Source organism: Octopus sinensis, linkage group LG4 (genome assembly GCF_006345805.1).
Source record: "Octopus sinensis linkage group LG4, ASM634580v1, whole genome shotgun sequence".
NCBI lineage: Eukaryota > Metazoa > Mollusca > Cephalopoda > Octopoda > Octopodidae > Octopus > Octopus sinensis.
Genome location: NC_043000.1, coordinates 66545805 through 66573179, shown reverse-complemented (window position 1 = coordinate 66573179; position 27375 = coordinate 66545805). Strand labels below are relative to the sequence as shown.

General features: G+C 37.3%; 1 protein-coding gene across 2 annotated transcripts in view; it reads right to left on the bottom strand.

Moving 5' to 3' along the window:
* The window catches only part of LOC115210267 (girdin), a 49386-nt gene extending 33499 nt beyond the window's left edge, over positions 1-15887 (bottom strand). The window contains exons 1-3 of one of the 2 annotated variants that reach the window (XM_036502093.1): positions 15706-15887; positions 6814-7477; positions 5272-6681 (exon numbers count right to left, since the gene is read on the bottom strand). In XM_036502093.1, the coding sequence (XP_036357986.1) occupies positions 5272-6681; positions 6814-7477; positions 15706-15747 (2116 nt within the window). In that variant the 5' untranslated portion in view covers positions 15748-15887. Of the gene's footprint in view, positions 1-5271; positions 7478-15705 lie in introns of both variants that reach the window. The other variant, XM_029778758.2, reaches the window with a different exon arrangement.
* Positions 15888-27375: the final 11488 nt, after the last annotated feature.

Genomic DNA, 27375 nt, shown 5'->3' with positions numbered 1-27375 from the left:
CACAATTCCCATTCCCTGCGCAGCGTGGCCTAGCATCTGAAGATCCTTTCTCACCACTTTGTCCCACATCTTCCTGAATCTACCCTTTCCACAAGTTCCCTCCACAAAGCAATACTAAATTAAGGAATAAATATTTGTAAAGCCATTTGGACATGTTATTAAATGTTCAATTAAAGAAGTTAGGACAAATGTACAAAAAGCAGTGCAGTGGCAAATTACTACAAAATTTGCTAGCTTCAAAACTTGCCAGTTTTTGTTATTGTATGGATTTCAACCAAGTGATTGAAGAAAGTGATCCTTACGATTTTTGCTTCACAAATATTTATTCTTTGATACATCCCTGTTGCAATGACAGATAAATAAGAAACTGTGCAACACTGCTGTGGAGATACTGGAGTGAAAACAGATTGGTGTATAATGTGAACAAGAGATGGGAGACATCGGCCAAACTCCTCAAAGGCAAGAATAAACAATATGGATTGGTTTAGGCTAGTAACAGCAATGGAGTCAATGGAGTAGGTATAATATTAGTAATGGGATGAGAGCAATCTCATTATTGCAGTTAGTGACCTCAAAAGACATGTTGGATAACACCAGGATAGCTTCCAACATGTACATGGATGCTATGAGTATGGTATAAAAAATGAGAAGGGATCAAAGCTCCTGGAGTTCTGTGATGCAAATAACCTAAACAATTGCAACACTAACTTCAAGAAACCAGCCAGCTATGTGATTATCTAACAATCTGGCAAACGCAAAAGATAGACAGCCTTCATTCTCATCAGAAAATGAGATAGACAAATAGTTGTAAATGCCGAGCAGACTGGAAGAAAGAAGATAGCAAGGGAAAATATATTTATAGCTAGAAGAAAAGCTAAACATCAGATATACTTAAGGGAAGAGGTAGAAAGAAAAGTTTGTATTGGTTCTGTGGCATGAGGATCAAAAGTACAGATTGTTCAGAATAACAACACAAGGCACACTTACTGTCACTGACATTGAAAAGAAAGAGGCATGGAAGTACTACTGCGAAAAGCTGTTGAATGTGGAGAATGAATGAGAGAGAAGGAGACTACCCCAAGTAGACTCCACTGAGTGGCTAGCCATTCAAGTTGACAGCTGCATGGTAGATAGAGCAAAAACAGATATGAAGGTAGGGAAAGCAACTGACTCATCAGAAATAGTTACTGAGATGCTTAAAATATCTGGCAAAATAAGACATGGTTTAGTCATTCAAATAATCAATCAAGTAATGCAAGAAGGCATCATATACAATAACTTGTAACATTATTGTAAACTGCAACAAAAGCAAAGGGGATGCACTTGAGAGAGGAAACTGCAGCAGTATCAAACTGTCAGGCCAGGTCATGAAAGTTATAGAAAGTAATTGCAAAGATGATTCAGAGCAGGATTACCCTAGATGAGATGTAGTTTAGCTTTGTCTATAATAGGGAGAGATACTAATCATGCAAACTTACTAGTGAGATGACTACAAAAGAAATACTTGGCTAGAAGTCTGCCTCTAAACTTAGAATTTGTAAACCTGGAGAAAGCCTTCAGCAGAATCCCTCACTATTATTTAGGGGGTCTAAGGATGTTAAGGGAAGATGCATGGCTAATAGGGGCACCACAAACTATGTAGAAAGGAGTAGTCAGTAAGATGAGAGTTAACAATGAATACAGCGATGAATTTAGCAAGTAGGAGCTCATTAGGACTCAGTCCTAGTTTTTATTATAGTCCTCCAAGTCATAACAGAGGAATTTAAGTCTGTGGGAACTTCTGTGACCAGGAGCTTAAAGTAAACTTAGCCATAACTGAAATTATACTTAGTAGAAAAGAAGCCAAGATGCAGATGCTGTTAGGGAAATGCTTGGGATACAGAAAAAGAGTAGATAGAAACTCCATACAGTGTACCCAGCATAAAAAATAGATACATAAGAGGTATAGTGGGGCCACAGGTAGGTTACCAGCAAAGGCAGATTTTGTATGTGTCAGGTACACAAGTATGTTAAGGAGGAATCAGACCTCAATGCCCGATAGTGAGACCTAGGCCCTGAATGTTGAGAATTTGCAAACAATAGAAAGAAATACTTTGCAAGATGTGTATCATCAGCATGCAGGAGCAATGCAATGCAAATGAACTGAGAGAATAGTAGTGTTTAAGAGGAATCAGATGAAATTTGCAAGAGAGATGGTTGCATTGGTTATGGGCATATGATGCATATGGCTGACAACAGCCGCATAAAACAATACTGAGGGCACAAAGTGGATGGTGCCCATGGAAAAGGAAGACCTAGAAAAACAGATGAAGTACAGAAAACTGATCCCAAAATGCTGAACCTCACAAAAGAGATGACAGGTGACTGCAATAACTAGTGAAAACCTGCTCTCTTGAGCAAGCATGGCAGGAAGAAAGCAAACAAGGAGAGTGTTCACATGGGATGCACTTGCTGCATTCACACACAGCTCTTTCCCTGCCCTTTCTCTTCAGCCTCCTAATCATAGATACTTTCACTGCTTCTGTCTTTTGCTCCTACTCCAACCTCTTCTTAGTCACTACATCCACTCTGCTCCCTTCCACCCACAGTTAGGCTGCCCGCTCTCTACATCCAACCTTTCTTTCTCCCATTACATTCACCTACCTCTCCTCCCTATCTCATTTTTTCACCATCCTCTTCTCCACAGCCACTGCCCACTTTCAACTACCCGTATTCATACTGAGATTTTCCCCCAACAATCTCCAACATACTTTCCAGCCTCTCTTTCTCCTTCACTACTCCCACATCTTCTCAGCCTCCTCAATACCCATTCGTCTCTCTCTCTCTCTCTCATCTACATTGACTCTCCCCAGATCCTTGCCACCCACCATCTATTTCTCTCTTTAATGTTTTCTTTCTCTCACACCTTCCATCCAAACTTGGATAGAAGCCTTGGAATCCCCAGCACAACCCACCTTACCACCCTGACCATTCTTCTCTCACTAAACCCTGACTAATCCTTTCCCTACCTCCTGTCCATTCCATACTCACTCCCCCAATAGTGCCTACTGTTACTCTCTCCATTATTACCCTCTCACAACTACCAACCTATTCCTCTCATCATACTTTACCTTCTCTCATCACCCCACCCAACAATCATCACACTCTCTCTTCTATTCACCTTCAGGCTCCCTTTAGGCCCTTACTCTTGCAAATTGCATGATGACATCATTTGTGTTTGTGCCATGAAAAAGCACTAAATTTACTCTCTTTTACTCTTTTACTTGTTTCAGTCATTTGACTGTGGCCATGCTGGAGCAACGCCTTTAGTCGAGCAAATCAACCCCAGGACTTATTCTTTGTAAGCCTAGTACTCATTCTATCGGTCTCTTTTGCCGAACCGCTAAGTTACGGGGACATAAACACACCAGCATCAGTTGTCAAGCGATGTTGGGGGGGACAAATAGACACACAAACATATACACACATACATACATATATATATACATATATACAACGGGCTTCTTTCAGTTTCCATCTACCAAATCCACTCATAAGGTTTTGGTCAGCCCAAGGCTATAGTAGAAGCCACTTGCCCAAGGTGCCACGCAGTGGGACTGAACCCGGAACAATGTGGTTCGTCAGCAAGCTACTTACCACACAGCCACTCCTACGCCTAAGTAAAGTAGTTGGGAAAAGGAAAGGAATCCAGCCATTGAAACCATGCCAAAGCATTGGAGCACAATGCAGTCTTTGAAATCATCAAATTCTCTCAAACTGTGGAAAACAGACATTAAATGATGATATATCTGCTGAAACTATACATATACACATATCCATATATATTATCATTGCTTTAATGTCTACTTTTCCATGGTTCCATGGACAGACAAGGGTGTGTGTGTGTGTATGCACATACATGCACACGCTCAAAAATGCAGCAACATGCTTGCAGTGATTTTAATCCTAACCCATGAATCAGTTGTTCAATACTCAATCTGTAAGTACAATTTACCTCTATGATATAAATATGTTATTCAAGCTAACAAAGGTGCTTCTACATGAGCTTTTGATCTGTCAGATATCCTTCAAATCATGCTGTAACATTTCAAAAAGTGAGAAAACATTTTGAAACTGTAATCCTAGAGAGACAAGGATAATCACAATCACGATTAGACCATTGAATATAGGTCTACTGGGTCATGGCTGAACTGAGGTTAAATAACTAAAGTGATGTAAAAATACACTTGATGCAGTATGGCTGAATTTTTAAGAAGCTTGCATTATTTGACTGTTTCAGATTCATATGTTGAATGAACTTTAATATATTAGAATTATCACATAAGTTATCAAGGTTTAAAAATGCTATATCTTGCTTATTTTCACTGCATTTTATTTGATTTGATTGTCGGACAATTTAGAAGACACGTCTGTTTCTAAATTTATCTCTTGATTCAATGGTAACAGCTGGAAACAGTCATGTTCAGAAAATGAGTGCAAAGTAGCATCAGTCACAGACAGATCTTCATTTAATAATGGCAAGACAGTTTTCTCACTCAATTCAGAAGAAAATTCAATACTCAAATTTCAATATTACACTTTCTGTATATCACTTTGGCTAAGTGTCATACAAGTTTTAAGAGTGAAACTGGGTGAACTGAACTTATGTCAAAACCCATAAAAAGAAGTGAACCTCTAACTCAAAAGGTCCAACCTTGTCACACTGTTTCCTGCTGATTCTGCCCAAGAATTTATGGCAAAGATACACATGGCTGTGGAATACTCATCCACTTATAGGCTGCTTCAATGCACTTGGTAGTCCAACTGATCAAACAACTGAATATGCTGACCAAGATCCATTTTATTATTTGATATTGGCTCATGGTTAAAAAACCTGCTTCAAAACTACGTGGTTTGGATTCAGTCCCACAGCACAGGACCTTGAGCAAGTTTCTTCTACAAAAGTCCTGGACTAACCAATGCCATGTGAATGAATTTGGTGGAAGGGAACTGTGTAGAAACTACTGAGTGTGTGTGCATGTACAAGTGTGTGTGTGAGTGTCTTCACACCTTGTCTTTACGTGGCAGCACTCACAAAGATATTTGTTGGTTTACACCCAAGTAACTTTGTGGTCCAGCAAAATAAAAATAGACAAAGTTGGCAGCAAACTTTAAGTGAAAATAAGTGCTGAGGTCAATTTAATTGATTAAATTTTTCAAGGCAATGCTCTGAAATTCAATAACTGAAACCAATAAAGGTGTATGCCATAATACATACATAAATATACATACCAGCAGTTTTATCCTCTTTCTTTTTGTTCTTTGTGCTATGTGGTTTTGATATATTTTCAGTTGGCTTTTCAGATTTCACTGCAACAGTGTTTTGATGATTGACACTTTGATTTCCTGTTGAATGATCTTCAGTGCTTTTATTCTTCTTATTTTTCTTCTTAACAGTACTACTACTATTTCCTGTCTTTTCATCATCTTTAGAGGAAGAATCAGTATTTTTTATTGTTTCTGGCACAGATGAAATACTGTCAGGTAGAACGTCTGGAGCTGGTTTCAGTTCAGTGTTATTTAATTTAACTTCATTCAAAATTTCTTCAGATTCCTTCTTAATTTCAACAGTTGGTGAATCTACTGTACTTTTTGCTTCTTCTAAGGAACTGGTTGTGGTTTCTACATTTTCTTCCTCCTCCTCCTCCTCCTCCTCATCAGGTTCATAAACTAAAGTGTCAATCAGTTCATCACTGGCAGGACTTTCTTCTCGTTTATTGGCCAATGTACTATCTAAGTTAGTGAGTAAACTGATGCATTCATTTAAAGAACTGATAGGCTTTTCAATGTCATCACAAGGTAAATGTAAAGTTGCGCCATTTGTCTCTGTTTTGGATTCATGTGTTGAATCAACTTTGGCTTTATCAGAATTATCACATAAGTTATCAAGGTTTAAAAATGCTGGAGTATTATCCATATCTTGCTTATTTTCATTACATTTTATTTGATTGTCTGACAATTTAGAAGACATTTTTGACAAAGAATTGGTTGTTTCTGAACTTATCTCTTGATTCAATGGTAATAGTTGGGGCAAGTTACATTCAGAAAATGAGTTCGAAGTAGCATCAGTCACAGACAAATCTTCATTTAATAATGGCAAGACAGTTTTCCCACTGAGTTCAGAAGAAAACTCAACGCTCAAATGTTTCTCTTTCAATATTACACTTTCAGTGGAAAACTCTGATGTTTCACCTTGTTGCTCTTTCTCAACAATCTTTATAGAATCTTCTTCAACACTTGGCTGACCTTTCTTTATTTCGTTTTCTTCCACAGTGTCAAAGTTGTTTACACAAACTTCTTCAGAGAATTCTTCAGATTTAATCTTCTGCTCAGATTGTGCTGACTCTACCAGTCTTGCATCTTCTATAAATTCTTCTAGATGATTTTCAGCAGAACTATCAATAGTTTTCAATTGATTATCTGGTTCTGATAATTTTTGCAGTGTATCTTGATCCTTAGAAAGTGTTTCTACAAAAGTCTGATCTTCTTGAAATTCGTTTTCAGGTACACTTTGTTGATAAGAGAGTTCAGTTATTCTAGTTTCGTGTTCCTCTTGTTCTGATAAGTTTTGCAGTGTATCTAGATCCTTAGAAAGTGTTTCTACAAAAGTCTGGTCTTCTCGAATTTCGTTTTCAGGTACACTTTGTTGATAAGAGAGTGCAGTTATTCTAGTTCCGTGTTCCTCTTGTTCTGATAAGTTTTGCAGTGTATCTGGATCCTTAGAAAGTGTTTCTACAAAAGTCTGATCTTCATGAGTTTTGTCTTCAGGTACACTACTTAAAGGTTGCTTTATACATGTGCTCTGTTGATAAGAGATTGCAGTTACTCTAGTTTCTTGTTCATCTAGTTCTAATAATTTTTGAAATTCATCTTGATCCTTAGGAAGTGTTTCTACCAAAGTCTCTTCTTCTTGAGTTTCGTCTTCAGGAACGCTACTCAATGGTTGCTTTACATATGTGCTCTGTTGACAATGTAGTGAAGTTACTCTAGCTTTGTGTTCATCTCGTCCTAATAATTTTTGCAGTTTATCTTGATCCTTAGAAAGTGTTTCTACAAAAGTCTCCTCTTCTTGAGTTTCGTCTTCAGGTACGCTACTTAATGGTTGCTTTACATATGTGCTCTGTTGACAATAGAGTGCAGTTACTCTAGTTTCATGTTCATCTGGTTCTAATAATTTTTGCAGTTTATCTTGATTCTTGGAAAGTGTTTTTACAAAAACTTGCTTTTCTTGAGTTTGATCTTTAGATACTTTACTTGAAGGTTGCTTTACACGTGTGCTCTGTTGACAAGTAACTGCAGCTACTCTACTTTCATAATCTCTTTCTAAAGCTAGATTATTTGCTATAACAGTCCAGTCTTCAGATTTACGTGGCAAAGAGCATATAATATCTTCTGATTTTTTATCACTGCAAGACTCATCTGTTTCTTTGTCTGGCACCTAATCAAAAAGAAAGAAAGAGAAAATATTCAGAGACATTAAACAGATATAACAGTTTACAAAAAAATATAGAATTTTTCAAAAAATGTTATTTTGATATTTTTAAGCATTAACATCAGGCATGGCTGTGACATTAAGAAGTTTGTTTTGCATCCACATGGTTTTGGGCTCAGTCCCACTGCATGACACCTTGGATAAGTATCTTCTACTATAGCCTTGGGCCAACTAATGCCTTGTGAGTGAATGTGGTAGACAGAAACCATGTGGAAGCTCATTGTCTCTATGTGCGTATGTGTGTGCATGAGTGTGTCTTTGTTTCTGTTTGTTTCATCACCACTCAACAACTGGTGTTGGTTTGTTTACATCCCCATAACTTAGCAGTTCAGCAATAAGAGATTGATAGAATAAGTACAAAACTTAAAAGATAAGTGCTAGGCTCCATTTATGTGCCAACTAAAAAAAAATTTTTTTTTTAAACTCAATGCAGTATTCCAGTCCAGTCCAATGACTGAACCAATTAAAAAACAAAGATACTAATCTTCAAAAAATGAAAAAGATAAATGTACTACCTATACCTAAATAAACAAACTGTTCTTAGCATAATCTGAGCTTAGAAAAATCAAGTTAATATATTCAAAAGTAATTCAAAATTAAAATGAAAACATTAATTACATTAATAGACAATTGGTTTCAATAAACAATCATTACTGTTTCAATATTCACTTTTCCATGCTTGTATGAGAGTCAGATGGAAATCTTTGAGGTGGATTTTCTATGGTTAGATACGCTTCCTGTCACCAACCTTCACCTATTTCAAGTAAAATTATAATTACCCATGACCAGACATGTTTTCATGGAAGACTGGAATCAAAGGAGGACACTACTTGAATGATGATGACACTCATTTACAAACATCACATGTGTGCACACACACACTAACTTAACCTTCAACTTTTCCTATCCAAAAGTATTTTTTAACCCACTATTTCGTTATCATCCTCATCAACAACATTTAACATCTGTTTACCATATGGGCATGGTTTGGACATCCTGACAGGAACAGGCAAGACCAGGGTCCACACCAGCTTCTTTAGTTTGAATTATACAATTGAATGCCCTTCCTAAAGCCAACCACTCTACATAGTGTGCAGGGTACTTTTTACGTGGCACCATCACCAATGCCTTTATGTGGCACCATCACCAGTGCCATCACTAGGTGACCAAGTCAGTAGCAGGGGTGGGTGTACTGAAAGTGTAACTACTAGAGTAAGAATAGCCTGGGCAAAGTTCAGAGAGCTCTTACCTCTGCTGGTGACAAAAGGCCTCTCGCTCAGAGTAAAAGGCAAACTGTATGACGCATGTGTACAAACAGCCATGCTACATGGCAGTGAAACTTGGGCCGTGACTGCTGAGGATATGCGTAAGCTCGCAAGAAATGAAGCCAGTATGCTCCGATGGATGTGTAATGTCAGTGTTCATACTTGACAGAGTGTAAGTACCTTGAGAGAAAAGTTGGACCTAAGAAGCATCAGTTGTGGTGTGCAAGAGAAACGTTTGCGCTGGTATGGTCATGTAGCGAGAAAGGATGAAGATAATTGTGTGAAAAAGTGCCACACCCTAGCAGGTGAGGGAACCTGTCGAAGAGGTAGACCCAGGAAAACCTGGGACGAGGTGGTGAAGCACGACCTTTGAACTTTAGGTCTCACCGAGGAAATGACCAGAGACCGAGACCTTTGGAAGTATGCTGTGCGTGGGAAGACCCGGCAGGACAAGTGAGACCATAAACCGTGGCCTGGGAAGACCCGGCAGGACAAGTGAGACCATAACCCGTGGCCTCTACCTGGGACGTAGCCAGCCCACTTATGCATACCTTTCCTTCTTGTGACACAAACCCTACTTGTGAAGACCTGTTGAGGCAAGTGAAAATCAAAATCAATCAACATCAATGGAAATTGTAGCTGTGATACCAGTGCCGGTGGCATGTAAGAGAACCATTCGAACGTGGCCGTTGCCAGCACCATCCAATTGTGGCCGTTGCCAGCCTCGTCTGGCCCCCGTGCTGGTGACACGTAAAAAGCACCATCCGATCGTGGCCGTTTGCCAGCCTCGTCTGGCACCTGTGCAGGTGGCACGTAAAAAGCACCCACTACACTCACTGAGTGGTTGGCGTTAGGAAGGGCATCCAGCTGAAGAAACACTGCCAGATTAAACTGGGCCTGGTGCAGCCTTCTGGCTTCCCAGGCCCCAGTTGAACCGTCCAACCCATGCTAGCATGGAAAACGGACGTTAAACAATGATGAATACCAGCGCTTTTTATGTGGGACCAACACTAGTGCTTTTTATGCGGCACCAACACCAGTGCTTTTTATGTGGCACCAACACCAGTGCTTTTTATGTGGTACCAATACCAGTGCTTTTTATGTGGTACCAATACCAGTGCTTTTTATGTGGTACCAACACCAGTGCTTTTTATGTGGCACCAATACCAGTACTTTTTATGCGGCACCAACACCAGTGCTTTTTATGTGGTACCAACACCAGTGCTTTTTATGTGGCACCAACACCAGTGCTTTTTATGTGGTACCAATACCAGTGCTTTTTATGTGGCACCAACACCAGTGCTTTTTATGTGGTACCAATACCAGTGCTTTTTATGTGGCACCAACACCAGTGCTTTTTATGTGGCACCAACACCAGTGCTTTTTATGTGACACCAATACCAGTGCTTTTTATGTGACACCAATACCAGTACTTTTTATGTGGTACCAATACCAGTGCTTTTTATGTGACACCAATACCAGTACTTTTTATGTGGTACCAATACCAGTGATTTTTATGTGGCACCAATACCAGTGATTTTTATGTGGCACCAATACCAGTGATTTTTATGTGACACCAATACCAGTACTTTTTATGTGGTACCAATACCAGTGATTTTTATGTGGCACCAATACCAGTGATTTTTATGTGGCACCAATACCAGTGATTTTTATGTGGTACCAACACCAGTGCTTTTTATGTGGCACCAACACCAGTGCTTTTTATGTGACACCAATACCAGCGCTTTTTATGTGGCACCAATACCAGTACTTTTTATGTGGTACCAATACCAGTGATTTTTATGTGGCACCAATACCAGTGATTTTTATGTGGCACCAATATCAGTGCTTTTTATGTGGCACCAACAGCAGTCCTTTTTACATGGCACCTTGATTTTAGGGACTCAATTCTGTGTGGTAGGCAGTCCTTATTGAGTTAACTCAATATGTCAACAACAATTCTTGCTGGAAAGAATACAGTTTTCTAAAATGAATAAAGAAATTGAAAGAATTGTTTTGGTTCAATGACATGTTTACAGGAGATCTAGGTTCATATCGCACAAGCATCCTTTGATGTTATCTAAAGTGTTTCTTAACCCAATATTTACATGCTATTATTTATAGCTTTCTTTATCTGCTTTCACATTAACCATTCCAAAAGAGAATTATTAATCTAAATCAAATTAATTTAATACGGTCCTAAAAATACCAACTTAAATCTTGTTTAACTTGGCCAACAACAAACAACAGCAGAAATAACTATCTGAAACATGCAGTCAACTGAGAAAACAGACTAAGCTTTTACAAGAAGAAATCAAGTTAAACATAGAGAAGACAGTAAACAATGTTTGGTTCTTAGCAGTGAAGTATAAGAAACATGTAAGCAAACATCAAGACAAATAGAAGGTTTGGATACATAAAAAAAATTTGAGCTTCCTGATGTCATTCAACCTAAAATATATTTTCATTTCAGACACATGAAAATATTTCATAGATCACATAAATGTTTTAAGATTAGAAAGAATATGTTAGCTGCTTTCACCCCTCAAAATAAAAAATATAAGCTCAGCTTTATTCATTAATCCATTTAACACAAAAGAAAAAAAGTAACACTTTCATCAACCATGTTGCTAGAACTTGTACTTAACTCCATTTGTCTAAGATGATTAAGACAATGAGAAATAAACTCCACTGATCCTCTGGATATTTTTCTAACAAAAAAACCAGCCCATTCTTGACAAATTTTAGTTGCTTGATTTATTATATATCTTAGGATAAAATCTGTTACGGTTGTGCTCATGATTGTGTATGTAATATTTTATAATTCTACATTATCTGATTTATGGTAGCTAATTCTTACATAGATGCTTCCAATCTGACTTGTAGTCAGAGGAGTCATCAGTCCAAAGTAGTTCCTGTTTGCAGTTATTGTCATCCTGCATGAGCCATATACATATCATTTGGCATTGGTTCTATAGCTAGATGCCCTTCCTAATACCAACCACTTTTAAAGTGTCTTAGTTACATTTTAAGGCAACAGCATTTGAGAGGCTGTCCTGATTCTTGCGTTTAAAAGATTACCATGGTGCTGACATTTAATTTTCTCCTTATTTTAATTTTAACCTCAAGAATTTTTGGTATTGGAAATACAGGTTTATTAGGCATCTCAAAAATTCATTAAGTTAGTAAGACAGCAAGCTGGCATTCTCATTGCAGTGTCCAATAGCAGGCCTTGTAATACTTGTCCTAGTTCTTTAACTCTTATGTTTGAGTTCAAATTCCAACACAGCAGACTTTGTCTTTCATTTTGTCGGGCCTGGTAAATGAAATACCAGTCAAATCTTAGGACCATTTCCTCTCTCTCTCTCTCTCTCTCTCAGAACCAGTTATGTTATGTGGACTAACAAGTGAGCATTGACATTATGGCTTCTGCCACTCTGGGGCTCATTAAAAAAGATAATTAATTTAGTTTATTTTCTGTAGAATGAGATAGAGCAATTAGGTATTATGTTTTAAAGAATACACTGTAGTATATGAGAGTAATTTGGCATAAGTTAAAAATCAATAAATATTATTCCTGTTTCTTTATGAAGCTGGACTTATTGGGCCTTTTTATTGGTTGGTGAGATATTCATGATTCTATTAAGTCTCAGGTTAGTCCTGATCCAGTAAATGTACAGTCAAAGATATTCTAACAGTGACCATATTTCTCTATTTTCAGATATAATGTATATAAGTCTAAAATATACAAGATATCCTTCTTTTCTTCAAGATGAACATCAGCATGTGGTTTAACCCTTCAGCATTCAATCCAGCCAAATATTATACCGATTTTATGTTAAAACTGACCAAATCCAACCTCTCACATCTACCCTATAATGTCACTCTAAAAACATACAAACACACCACTGAAATTTTGAAGCTTCGAACTAATGTGTGATTAATTCAAAACAATGTGAATAAATAAGCATCACATTTGACAAAAAAATCTGAATGCTTGAGGGTTAAGGTAGCTTTTGCTGCTTTTTCTAGCAGGTTGAACAACCATATAGAAATGGTTATTGGTTCCTTATTCTTCATTTGTGATGTAACCCAAGGTAATAATGGCAAGCTAGAAGAATTATTTCCAAATAGTTTCAACAGCTAGTTTTATAGAACCAGAATTTCAAAATTTAATATAGGCCTGCAAAAATGTTTAGTGTAGCTCCCAGTTCAAGGGTATAAAAAAATGTTATAATTATCTTTTTTTAATTTTAAAACAGTCTGTTAAATATATGTATCACTAGCATGCGTTCAGAGACAAGAGCCCATCCGATTGGTCACCTTAGGGAATCTTTATCTCAAGCAATGGAGAAAAACTTACGAATTTATATAAAAGCTGTACCCTATTTCCCTTTCACTTTGTCTATACACACACACACCAAACTTCTTTTTTTTTTTTTAAATTTACGTATGTGTTGCTCCTGGATGGATTTTGTTGATGATATTGAAAGGATTGCAACAGAACAGTGCTAGATTTTTATTAAGTATTTGTCTTCTAGAGAACTGTATGCAGTCATCAGACAATTTTTATCAATATTCCCACTCCACTCTCAGGACTCTTAATGCGCTTATTTGTACACCATGTGGATGAGATTTTCCCACAGATCTCTAGTGTTTGCTAATATACCATATTCTTTCCTTTTCTTATCGTTAATAATGTTGTTATACCAAATATTATCCTTTGATCCATTTACTTTGGACTACATTACGAATAAGGATTTTAAGAATTGCCCTTATTCAGCCCGTGAGATCTAATTTATGCTTCAGTCTGGCCCACATAGGCCAAACCAGTTTGACACCCTCGATTTAATGTGCAGAAAGTTTAAGAAGTCGCGTTTGCCTGTTTTTAGTATTTTAATTTCTCTTGTCTCAAGTGCAAACAGCTGACTACCTATTTTAAGTATATTTCATAGATGTGAGCCAACGAGGGAATTTGCAGTGGCTCAGCCTGCTACAAATAGAAACCAAAATGACTTTAAAATTACACCTTACTGACTTGATAAAAGGATACAATGGACAATGCACTCCTTGATAGATTGAAAAGGCAAATAGTCATTTGATCAGGATTAACATGGTGCTAAATAACATATTTGGTAACTGGGTATTACGGATAATAATTGGAATTGGTTAGTGGAAGCATTCAACAAAAAGCACCCTTCTCTGAATATTGTCTTAGAATAACTGCGTTATCTTAGGTTACCATAGTGAAACTATCGAAAAGTTCAATCACTGAACAAAATTAAACAATTAAGGAATAACACACACGTCCAATATACTAACGATTAACTTGTCGAAATACCAATTCTAGAGAACTAAATAAACTAAAAAGAAAGTAGCAACGTGAAACTAAATGAAGTGTTAATTTTCAGAGAAAACAGAGGTCGAGATTATAAACAATGGTGGCATCAGGATTAAAATACCCTGTATTGAAAGATGATTTCATTTCAGTATAGATTGTTAGTGTTGACTTACAAAGAAGATATAAACTTACAACATTTGTAGTCCAGAATTTATGAGCTGTTGAGGATTTTACAAAAATAATTTAATTTACTTAATTGTTTAAACTGTTAAATATTTGAGACTATAAGCAAGTTAGATATTTACTTTCAAACAGGTGGAACAAGATTTAAAATATCCACTTTTACCCGATATATGTCAAAGTGAGATAGTGTAAAATGTCAACAGCAGTAAGGGAATAGGATTTCAAATTGTTCAAATATGGAGCAAATAAGTAAGGAAGGGACCTCAGGAGAGGTGTGGCAACACTCTTCGGCTAACAAAAACGAATACACATTACAATCTAATGGCTTTAACGATATCATCTAAATTGGATTATCAAAACAGTTGTAAACTGAATAAGCAGAAAAATTAAGAATTTCTTTCAAAGTTTAAGTACCAAACCAGAGGTCAGAGGTGTCGAATGGCTGCACCATTAATTGGAATAAAAATCGAAGTAAAAGAGGCGGTTACTCTAAACAAGCCACAAGCGATCTTAGAATACAGGGTAATCAAACTGAGGTACAAATTGCGAATATATATTTCGTAAAAAAAAAAAAAAGATAGTCTAGATGTCATATATAATCAAGTTTTAAACAAGCGAGAAAAAATGTAAACATCAAAATATGCGCTTATTTTTTTTATATAATACTGACAAAATAACAGCAAAGTACAAGAATAGCGTAAAGAACTAATTTTAAATAAACTTAAAATGAAAAAAAAAATATATATATATATATATATATATATATACGTACAGTTGATCATACCCGAAAGGGTAAGTAATGTAGAAAGAAGTGCTAAAAATAAAGCAAGAGCTGTCGGCAGAAAGACGAATTCCCTATTAGGCAAGACTAGATCAAGGGAGGCAATCCAACGGTAACATACACCAAGAACACATGGCGAAAAGCAGAGAAGCGTAATATTTGGTCCCCTCTAAAGCAATGACACAACTAATGTATACAAGTTACGCAACTTCTAAATAGTTTAGTACCAATATTGTTTCTAAATGATTTTTTGAAAATCTGAATGAGTTTTGTATTTAGTTGTTTCTAATCGAAATCTTAATAAGTAAACTTCACCTTGAGCATTTGAAATAGTATATAATTAGCTGGTATCTTAAGCAACGAATACATTAACAGGTGAAAAAGTACTCAATACTAAAAATTATGCGTCTAATATTTTATGTATATTATAATTTCGGTATAAAGAAATATTAATTAATACAAAATATATATATATATAATTTGTAAGTAAAGAGAAAATACATAATCTAAAATAAAAGTGAAATAAAAACTTCCCAATTAGAATTTAAAAGAATATGTTTTAACGCTTGATATAAAGTAGGGTGCCAGTAAATCCGCAACTTACAGATTGACAGCAAACACAGCCTTGAAGTTTGGTTAAAAACATGAGTTGCAGCTAAGAAACTTTCTTTCACAAAGCTCGCAGCTAACTGCCAAGTGTAGGTGAACTTAGCAACACATACTTGCGAACTGCATGAAGTATGCATCCCGTGGGGGAGGGGGAATAAGTAGAGTAGTGCGTTATAGAAAGAAAAAAACAATGCTTAATGGGGGTGAAAGCTAAAGTTTGAGTAGATTTATAACTCTGCAGTGGATTAGCTAATCAAAACAACTTAAAATTCCAAGTATTGGGGGGGGGGGGTTCATCAGTTGCTTATATGAAATATACGCAACTTCACGACTTTTTCGCTTATTACAACACAAGATCCTTAAATTGTGGTAATAACAAGCAACATTGCTGGTGGTATTTCCACGTGCAAGTTCATAATACATCACAAATGCGTCTAATCTTAAATCTAGGAAACTGTTTTAATATTTTATTAAACTTTATTGAAATTACAGAACTTCGATTAAAACTAACTTTGAAACAGTATATAAAATGAAGAATTGGTCTGTAATAGTTACCCAAGGTGAAATTAACGTTTTAGCTAATTAATGTTGCTTAGCTCCAACTTGTGTGAACAGTCTATGATCAAATGCATCTTAACATCAACTTATTCTCACTTTTCTTTTTTTAAGATGGTAGGATGTGATTTAGCGGGCTATTTCTAACAAGTCGAACGATCGCGTAGGAACCGAGAAGGGGAACCTTTCAAACCGCCAGCAACGGAAATTTCGCCTGCATTCAAATTGCTGAAACACTTCGTTGACGAAGTCTTCGAAACTCCATCAATTCATTATAAAGCACACTTAGGAATATCTAAAATTAAAGATACATCATTTTTCTCGGGATAGATGTGGCCCTACATGTTCAAGTAGCCCCTTGTACAAATGTTCCCCCACCACCTCCCTACTTCTAACATACACGCTCACTTCGTAGGTTTGGCCAATTACTTTCCCTTACATACGCAGGAGGCCTTAAGAGAGTTACAGCTTGAGAATTAGTGAAGTTAATGATTTTCCTCGCACAAGTATAAATAAATATTATTTTAAGAATTCAGTATAAGAAACATTTACCAAATATGAAGATAGTTAATGAGAAAATCTACTCACTTATAAAGGACCGATGACAATGATAAACGAATATTCAAAATATTTTTTTTTTTTGTAACACGGGAAGTTGAAGTTTAGAAGGTAGGCTAGCGGAAGTTCAGGACCATAGCTCTTTTGTCGATCGCTTCTGTATTGATTAGTTGTGTACAGATAAGGCACATTTAACCAACTAGCATTGAGTTAGTCGTCCGTTGACTGATGAAATGTAAAATGCATTATTTATGAATTACAGCGCTAATTTCTGAACACAGTAACAATATACGAGCACCAAAAACAAATAGATGTAAATTATTATTATTATTCTGCCAAGGTCGACTTTGCCTTTCATCCTATCGGGGTCGATAAAATAAGTACTAGTTGATTACTGGTGTCACTGTAATCGACTTACCCACTTCCCGGAAATTACTGGCCTTGTGCCAAAATTTGAAACCATTATTATTGTTGTTCTGCCTTTCATTCTTTCAAGATCGATAAAATAAGTACTGGTCGACGTAATCATCTAGACTCCTGCCACCAAACTTTCATAATTGTTATTGTTGTTGCTGCTACTGCTGTTGTTCCGCCGAGGTCGACTTTATCTTTCATCCCTTTCTGAGTCGATAAAATAAGTACCAGTTGAGCACTGGGATCGATGTAATCGACTTTCCCCACCCTCACAACTGCTGGCCTTGTGCCAAAATAAGAAAGGGTTATTAATATCATTGATGTTGTTATTACATCAGACAAAATGCATTTCGTCCATCTTTCCGTTCTGAGTTCAAATTTTGCCGAGGTCAACTTTGCCTTGCAACCTTTTGGCGTCGATAAAACAAGTACCAGTTGAGCACTGGAGTCGACGTAATTGACTAATCCCCTTCCCCCAACATAATCACAGTCTGCACTCTCAGAAAGTTATGAAGAAACAAAAGATGGGGTGAAGGCACTGAACTAGTTTTACCCAGTTCCTGAATAAGCAAACCCAATCATGACCATCACGTCTTTTATCAAGACACACTATACCCTGGACTACGCTATTTGATGTGTTCTTTCTTCTGGATTTTTATTTTTAAGACGGCAGGATGTCCTGTGGGAAATGAGACTGCTATTTCTAGCATGCCGGACGACAGAGCAGGTGTGAAGAGCTCTCTTAAATTCAAATCTGAAAGTAGGAGGGAAAAAAACGAAGGAGCACTTTCGATGCTTAGGAATCAGCAGAGTAATCTCTCCAGTTTTGATGTTCTATGCTATCTAAGTCATGTCTCAGTTCCTTCCTACGGCATCGAGATGCGACACTTTCCTCAATATATGCGCTGTTCTAAGTATAGCTGCGTACTGCCAATGATGTTTGATAGTTCCAACTTCTTATATTTGGTTTTTGTGTTCTTTTTAAGTGATTCCGAAATCACGAAGGATAACATCTTGACTTTTTGTGGCTCTATGAATATGCTCAACTTTAAATACCAGGTCTTGATACCTTGCGGCTCTCTCGTGCACTGTCTTCACATTCTTTTGATCTGCTGGTACCTCTCAGTCAATAAAGATGCGTTATTTGGTTTCTTTCCGGAGAAGAATGATATCTGGTCGAAGATTTTTAGTTTCTTAACTGTAGATTGTCATATCCCACATGAGTTTCATGTGATCATTGACTGCGACTGGCAAGAGTTGGTATTCGTACCACTTGTTGGTCCACTCTTACCCGTACCTCCTTCACATCTCCCAGTCTATCCTCTGTACAACGTCTTGGTATTTTCTGTATTCCTTGTACTCCTTCGGTACCACTTTTTCAGGTGAATTTCTATACAATCTACTCAGAAGAGATTCTATTGGCTTAGCTGTGTTGTATTTCATTGAATTCACAAATTTTGTCCTTGAGCCACAAGAGTCAAGCCTCTGCCTTAAATGATATTTTAAAAAGAACATTTGCGCCTGCAGAATGCAACTAATGCTCAGGTGAAAAAGGTCCTTGAAAAATATGGGAGGACGTTTAGTACATGTCCAGAACCAAGCAGTAGGGGCCGGGGATATAGAATTATCATTCAAGAACGCGGCCCTCGCTCTGCAATCCTCCGTTATCCCCTGAGGGAACGATGTCATTATTCTGTATCCCAGCGAAGGACGGACCGAAGAAACATTCAAAGATATCCCACCAAGGTATGACCAGAGGTGGCTGGTATCATATGTAACCTTAGAGGGACGCAGGAAGAGATCTTTTCTGGGAGCAATCTGGAGATACTCCTCCATATAAAACCGGAGAATCTGGAAAAGATTCCAGATGTGATCTCTCTGAAAACTGGGAGGGAGCTGCGCCTTTCTATCCCCACAATCACAAGAAGACAGGGTAAAAAGAAGGCCCCACTACTACCAACACAACAACAGAAGCAGTACCAATTGTAGCAGCAAAGAAAAAAGGAAGGAAATATAATAAAATTTATACCATCATCATCAATAGCATCAACAACAACAGAAAAATTGACAATACCCACAATCGCACCAACATCAACGTTAACTCCTTTCGTAATAGCAATTAATGTGGCGGATAACATTCGGTTCAAATTTTGGCGCAAGACCAGCAATTTCAGGGGAGTTGATCACATCGACTCTAGTGTTCAGCTGGTGCTGATTTTATTGACCCCGAAAGAATGAACGGTAAGGTCGACCTCGAAGGACTTGAACTCAGAACGTAAAGACGGACGAAATGTCACTAAGCATTTTTCCGGGCGTGCAAACGCTTCTGCCAGCCCGCCGCCTTTATGTTAAGGATAATATTGATAATCAAGGAATAATCACCATCCAGGGGACATTTCAACCCCACTCTCTCTTCCGCTGCACCTGTTTAACACCCACTTGCCAACGTGCAAAATCACAGATGTGATCATAGGAGAAAACATGCCCTACCCTGTTCGAGGTGGACTCTTCCGCATAACGAAGAAGAGGGGCAAAATAGTATAAAAAGAAAGTCAACACTGACACCCAAACAACACCAAAACTACAACTAATACGTTACAATCACCACCAGCTCTACTAACAGCAAGAAAAGATGATACACAAGCAGAACAACACACAAGAAGAAAACCAGAAGACAAACACACCCACAACAAGTTACACTCAACTTTGTGTTTGTAAGAAAGGAAAAAAAAATACAATTCTTTTACATAGCAAAAAGAGGAGACATAGAGACAGAAAGAGTTAAAAAACAACACAATCGATCTCCCAGAGAATCTGATATTGGCTGGGCTACTAATTAATTGTTACAGAGAAATGAGAAAGAGTTTCCACATGACATTGGGAACTCAACCGTCACGTCATCGAATAGGCTACTGCAAGGTTTCCCAAAGGAACCCCATACAACAAACGAATTTTCACACATCTGAGTGTGAAAAACCTTTAAGATAAGTGATCTCCTTTCTTCTTCCTTTCTTTCTGATCAAAATAGCGATATTAAGAGGGGGTAGCTTAGTTACAGGTGACCTGGGGTCACCCTGGAAGCAGGGATGACAGCGCAATTATGTCACGTCGCTTGATTCGGATGTGATAGCCCTCAGTGAGACCAGGATTTCCGACACACACACTTTGGCACCCATTTTGTCGAATTTGAGATCTTTGCGTCTCTCATACTCGTTCCAGAATTGTTCATAAGCCTCATGGTACGGTCGATCTTCCGGGACTCAGAAGGTAAGTTGGTCGTCCTGAACGTGAACAGCAGCGAATGTGGCGCTTTTAGACTAATCGCTGTGTACGCCCTGACTGAGGCGGGACAACCGGATTTCCTGAGACGTTTGGAGGAATTTTATTGTTTGATATTTTATTGTTAATCGTTAGTGTTTTTTACTATTTACACATGCTAATGAGTCTGTTGTGTTGTAGCGTCCTTTTGTTTTGTGGTGGCCTTTGTGGTCAATAGAGAAAGAATTATAATCATTCAACATTATGCACGAATGTTACATTCAGTACTAATGTCCTTGATACCGAATCACAACCAGTTTCCTTAGATATCGGGGACCTTGCTTACAATCCTTGTTGTTCCCAACATAGTAGATTCCTGTATTAATGCAACTCGCCTAGTTACACCAATCTCAATAAGGAAACTATGAGGTCTGTTGGTGACGGTACCTAGGACACATATTACTTGTGGGATTACTTTTGTAGAAATCCTCCACAGTCTGCGCATTACCGTAACCAAATCCAAGCATTTTCCTATTTTGTCCTGTTCTTTGACAGCTACATTCATATCTGTAGATATAGCCACAACTATGATGATGCACTCTTTTTTACTCTTCTCCAGAAATATAATGCCAGTTCGCCTTGCTTGATGTTCGTGGTTAGCCTGTACAGTAAAGTCCCAAAAGACCTTAAACTGGTCGTTCTCTACTATACTTTCTAGTTGATGTTGGTGCCATTTTCTGCCAACTTCAAATCCCTTTTGCTGTAATATGTTCCGGTGGAATACCTTGGCCACATAATCGCGACTATACTCCTTATGTGCCAAAAGACTACAGGAACTTATGTGCATAACGAATTCCTCTTTCTCGTTACATTCTCTACACTTAGCGCTTTACACAGCTTTACCGTAATCTGCACCGTCTGAAAGTTATTTGAAGAAAATGTTATTAAGAAAGCAACCATTTTTCTGGAAGCATGGTGCAAGCATAGTTGTGTGGTAAGATACCTATTGAGAGCCATTATAAGTTCTTCCGTTTCTTTCTAATGTTCTCCAGTCTTAAGCCATAACCAAGACTCATCTGCTGCGACATCCTGTGTTTGTCTGCGTTGCAGACCGTGCACTTCTTTTCCCCAGATTTCTTCTTTTTTTTCTCTCTCCTGTTTGCTTCTTTCCTTGCAGTCTCCGCAGCTTCTTTCTTCTCTCTTCTGGCAGCTGAAATCAGTGTTTCTGCGTTTCTTCTCACATACTCTTCTGTATTACGTTCTACTATCTCTACACAGTCTTCTATTGATATCAACCCTCTCCCTCCTTCTGTGGTAAGGATAATCTATCAACATTATCTCTAAGATATAACAACCTACGCATGACTATTGTCTTACTGGTTTAACAGTCAATGTGTTCTAGTTCTTCCTTAGCCCAGTTCTGGAAAGCAGCCGAATATCGTATTAGAGACACGTTATTATTATTATTATGATTATTATTATTATCATCATCATCATTACAAAGGGAAATTACTGTGTGATTGACCGTTATTAAGACAAAAGAGCTATTTGAATGTCCGCTAAGTGAGGGGAGGGAGTAAAAGTAAGGGGGTAAAAAGTTCATAGTATTCGCGTAAGCGCGCATGTTCATACCCACACATGCGCCCCCGCACACCCATGTGCATGCGCCTAAAAGTTTACACTCATCCACCTTCACTTGAAACGTACACAACATCACCCGCACCATTCGCCAAAGATATATATTTGTATGTATATATATATACAAACCCACACATCCACACGCGCACCAAAAGTTTCATACACATATCTATATACGCACAAACACAAGAAAACACAGGGCTAAGGGTAACAATATAGAAAAAGGTTAAACCACGTCTATATACCCGTATGCACGCAGCTACCGAATAATTGTCACATATTAAATTTACAGATAAATTCCTCTATTTACATAATATCGAGGTACCTTTCATTCTTTTGTTGTCTTACCATTTTTATCAATATATATATATATATATATATGTATGTATGTATGTATGTATGTATGTATGTATGTATGTATGTATGTACGTCTCTATTTGTTCCCCACATCGTTGCTTGATAACCGATGCTGGTGTGTTTATGTCCCCATAACTTAACGGTTCGGCAAAAGAGTCCGACACAGAACAAGTTCTAGGCTTACAAAGAATAAGTCCTAGGGTCGATTTGTTCGACTAAATGCGGGGATCTTTACCTTTTGACCTATAGATTTAAAAAAATAATTTTTTGTAACTAAACACTTTCAAACTTCGGACACTGGTAGAATGTATCATATAAAACATCTTTTACTCGTAGCATTTTTGAGAAAAACTTATATTTACGAAGTTATTTCACCTTAAAGTTTTCGTATTTCGGTAATTTCAACCAATCAATGACGTGTATCCAGCTGAATAAAATTACTGCCGTTGTTTGTCAACAACAACTATCGGTGGTGTATTTTTCGTTTGTCACTGTTATTTATGACATCGTTCGTGCGTTTGTACTGGTTTTAAGGTTTTAGGGTTAGGGTTTTAGGGTTAGGATTAGGGTTTCAGGGTTAGGGTTAAGGTTTTAGGGTTAGTGTGTTAAGGTTAGGGTTTTAGGGTTGTCATAAATAACAGTGACAAACGAAATATACCCCGCCGGAAGTTCTTGTTGACAAACAACAGCAGTAATTTTATTCAGCTGAATGCACGTCATTGATTGGTTGAAATTACCGAAATACTAGAACTTTAAGGAGAAATAACTTCGTAAATATAAGTTTTTATCAAAATGCTAAGAGTAAAACATGTTTTATATGACACATTCTACCAGTGTCCGAAGTTTGAAAGTATTTAGTTACAAAAAATTATTTTTTAAATCTGTAGCTCAAAAGAGTTGCATCGATACACCAAAATTGAAAACAATCTGAGCGAAATTAAAGGGGGCCGATTTTGTGAATCTATTTAACCAGATCTTCATACGTCGTCTTTTAGCCTTTGCAACGATAACTATGAAATCTTGCAAAAAGACATTTATCTTTCAAATTTTAGTATCAGATAATCAATACCGAAGTATGATGTGGGATTCTCCGTCAATCTCATTAATAATCATTCAGTTGTTTCACTAACTGAATTCCTACATGTGAAATAATTGTATAAGAGATTGGATATTCAAGAAACATGTAAACTATTAAAACAATTCTTAGGACGAGCTAGCGTGACATGATGTGACAAAGCAGAATTTTTGAATCTGTCTATCCATCTATCTTCTCTGCCCGCTATTCCTGAGAGGGTCTTGGGAATAGAGTCTTCAGACGCCACATCTATAGGTTCCTATCAAAATCAATCATCATTGGACTGTTCGGCTGGTTTCCCAAGCGTGATCAACTGAGACAATGGATATATAGCAGCATGCTACAGTCTAGCTAAGAGGATTCGAAACCGAATCCACATTTTCATTAATTGTCAAACAAATTTCCGGTCTTTTGTTTTCTCTCTGCACCAAGAGATAAATGAGACTATGTTGGCCTCTTGGACCTTTTCATGGTATCCAAGGGTCAAGGTGGATAATTCTAGAGAAATCCTATTGTTCTCAGTTGACCTACTTTAATTAGAAAACATAAAAACACAAGCAATTTAGCTCTCTCTTTCGGTCATTGGATTGCTGGCCGAGAAACAAATGTCTTGGAGTATCTGTTCCTGGTTCTTCGTGTTCTGACAGTAACACTTGCGACGTAAAGTATGTGAATATAGCAAGAATATTGCGCGGAAAAAAGATGGAAAAAGTGTTCAAAAATATATATTATGGGGCGTTATGAGGAAATCTGCATTCTCCCCTTCTGTCCATCTTTTCCACCCACTACTCATTGAAGGGTCGTGAGGGTTGAGTCCTTAGTCACCTCCTCCACAGGTCCTATCACAAGCAGCCTTCATTATACTTTCCGGCCGGATTCCCTAGCGTGACCTAAATGGGTTTGCTGTTGAGTGCTGCAAGACAGGAATGAGAATAAGTGTTGCAAAGACTGAAACATTAACCCTAAGTTGGGAGGTAAAAAATATCGTTAACATGTTATGGAGTGCTGGTATTATTTATCAGAAGACCACGCCCAGTTTTGAAATGTCATACAAACTTAATCTTAGCATTTTTGATTTATTTTAATTTTTAATTAATCTTAATTTATGGTTGAGATTGACGTTATTACCTGGAAACGATATCGAAACAAAAGTAATGCAACGGGTGTAAAAAAAATATGAAGAAAACGAATATGAAAACAAAATTGCGCGGAAAGCAAGGGCGGGGAGAGGACTTCGGAAAATTCACAAGATCCGAGTTTTTCCCTCATAACATTTAGGAAAATGGGGTTTTCTTGAAATGAAATTTTATATAAATACCTTTCAAACATCATACATTAAGATTATAACGAAATTTGTAGGTAAAATCTTTTCCGAAGGGGTGGGGAAGGGACTTCGGAAAATTCACAAGATCCGATTTTTTTCCCTCGTAACTTTAAGGAAAATGAATATTTTTGGGACGGAAGTCTTTCCCCATTTTGGCAAGATTTCGGCCCCCCTCCCCACCAAAAAAAACACACCCTTCTTTTTTAATTTTTTTCGACTCAACCCCCACCTTTTTTTTGTTTTGGTTACGGGGAATACGAATCTGCTGGCAAAAATCGCATTTTTAAATTACCACCCCCACTTTCCTTCATTTTCTTTTTTTTACTTTTTTCTAAAATTTTGTTTTTTTTCAAAATGTGCGGAAAAATACGGAGATAATGATTCTGAAAAAAATTTCCAAAAATTTTTGTAAAAGTTTTTTAAAGATTTCTTTTTTTTTTTTAATATATGGGGAAATACGGACATTATGATTCGGACAAAAATTTCAAAACATTTCTGTAGTTACGGTTAGGGTTTTAGGGTTAGGGTTGGGGTTAGGGTTTTAGGGTTAGGGTTGGTGTTAGAATTAGTGTTGGGGAAACAAGTCAAAATTAAAGACTTTGCGGGGCGGAAAGAGGGCAAAATTTTAACAATGCCGATTTTTGGCAAGTTTTCGGAACCTCCGTTCCGAAAACGGGGGTTTTTGGCTAAAAAAAAAAATTAGAAAAATAAACAAATTTGGGAGAAAATGGGGGTGGCGGGCGGAAGTCTTTCCTATCTTTTAATGAAATTGTATATATATACCTTTCAAATGGCATGCATAACGGATGCCTAATGTGCCGCAAACTCCTTATTTTTGTTCGGAAAAAAGGGGTGGGAGAAACCGGAATTATTGGAAAATGTTTTTTTCTTTTTTCTATAAATGAATTACCGTGACCTAATATGCCACAATCTGCAATCTGGGATTAATATATCCAGTGATTTTTAAGAGGTATGTAAAAGATATTTTGTTTTAATATTATAATTTTACTTGTTTCACACACACAAACACTAACGTGGTTTTTGTAAGGATTTTGTATCATTCTTTCTCTCTCCTGTCCAGACTTCGTTACCACTATTTTTTATAATTTCAGCATTTTCACTTATTATTCTTTTCAAACTTGTTCGAATTGTCAGTCTAATGTAATCCACACTCTAGAAAACGTATTTCTGCAAAATGTTATCTTAAAATATGGGTACAGAAAACTGGCTAATGCAGTTTCGCATCTCACCTTCAAAAAACGCATTTATTGCCCTTCCCCCACCACCACCACCACCTTTTCCGAACAAAAATAAGGGGCGTATAGCACATTAGTTATCCATAATGCATGTCGTTTGAAAAGTATTTATATTCAATTTCATTAAAAGATATCCATTTTCCTTAAAGTTACGAGGGAAAAAATCGGATCTTGTGAATTTTCCGAAGTCCTCTCTCCACTCCTTCGGAAAAGATTTTACCCACAATTTTCGTTATAATCGTAATGTATGCCGTTTGAAAGATATATAACACTAGCAGTATCGCCCGGCGTTGCTCGGGTTTGTAAGGGAAATAACTATATAAGCATTTTTAGAGAGTTACTTCCCTTATAGATGCCAATTCGGGCTTTCTTAGCCATTTCTGTTTTGGTGTCTTCAAGCCATGAAGTCATTGTTCTAAAAGAACGCTGGTCTCCTTGACAACGCTTTACGACGTTGATTTCCTTACACTCCCTTCCCCACAGCTTCACGAGGGAGGGAAGAAGGGGGAGAAGCAAACAGGTGCAGGTGTGACCATGGACGCCAACTCCGCCACCATCGACACACGAAAAATTACGCATTAAAATGGAATAAAAAATGATGTTAAATTATTTTTAAAATCGTAGACTCATCGTAGACGCGCGCTAATACTCAGACGGGCTCGATATGAATCACGACTATAAGATACCCGAATTTGGTTAAACTGCACCGCAAAATGTGGGAGTAGTTAGGAATCTAAATCGAAGGGGACAGACACTCACACAACTACAGTTTTATATATATAGATTTCCTTAAACACCCCACCCCGTTGCTTTCCGCACACTTGTGTTTTCATATTCGTTTTCTACATCTTTTGTTTACACCCGTTGCACTATTTTTTTTTTTATTTTTCGATTTCGTTTCCGGGTCATAACTCTCGTTTACTCTTTTACCTGTTTCAGTCATTTGACTGTGGCCATGCTGGAGCACCGCCTTTACTCGAGCAAATCGACCCCAGGACTTATTCTTTGTAAGCCTAGTACTTATTCTGTCGGTCTCTTTTTCCGAACCGCTAAGTTACGGGGACGTAAACACACCAATATCGGTTGTCAAGCGATGTTGGGATGACAACACAGACACACAAACATATACACACACACACACATACATATATATATATATATATATTATATATATATTATATATATATATATATATTATATATATATATATATATAATATAATATTATATT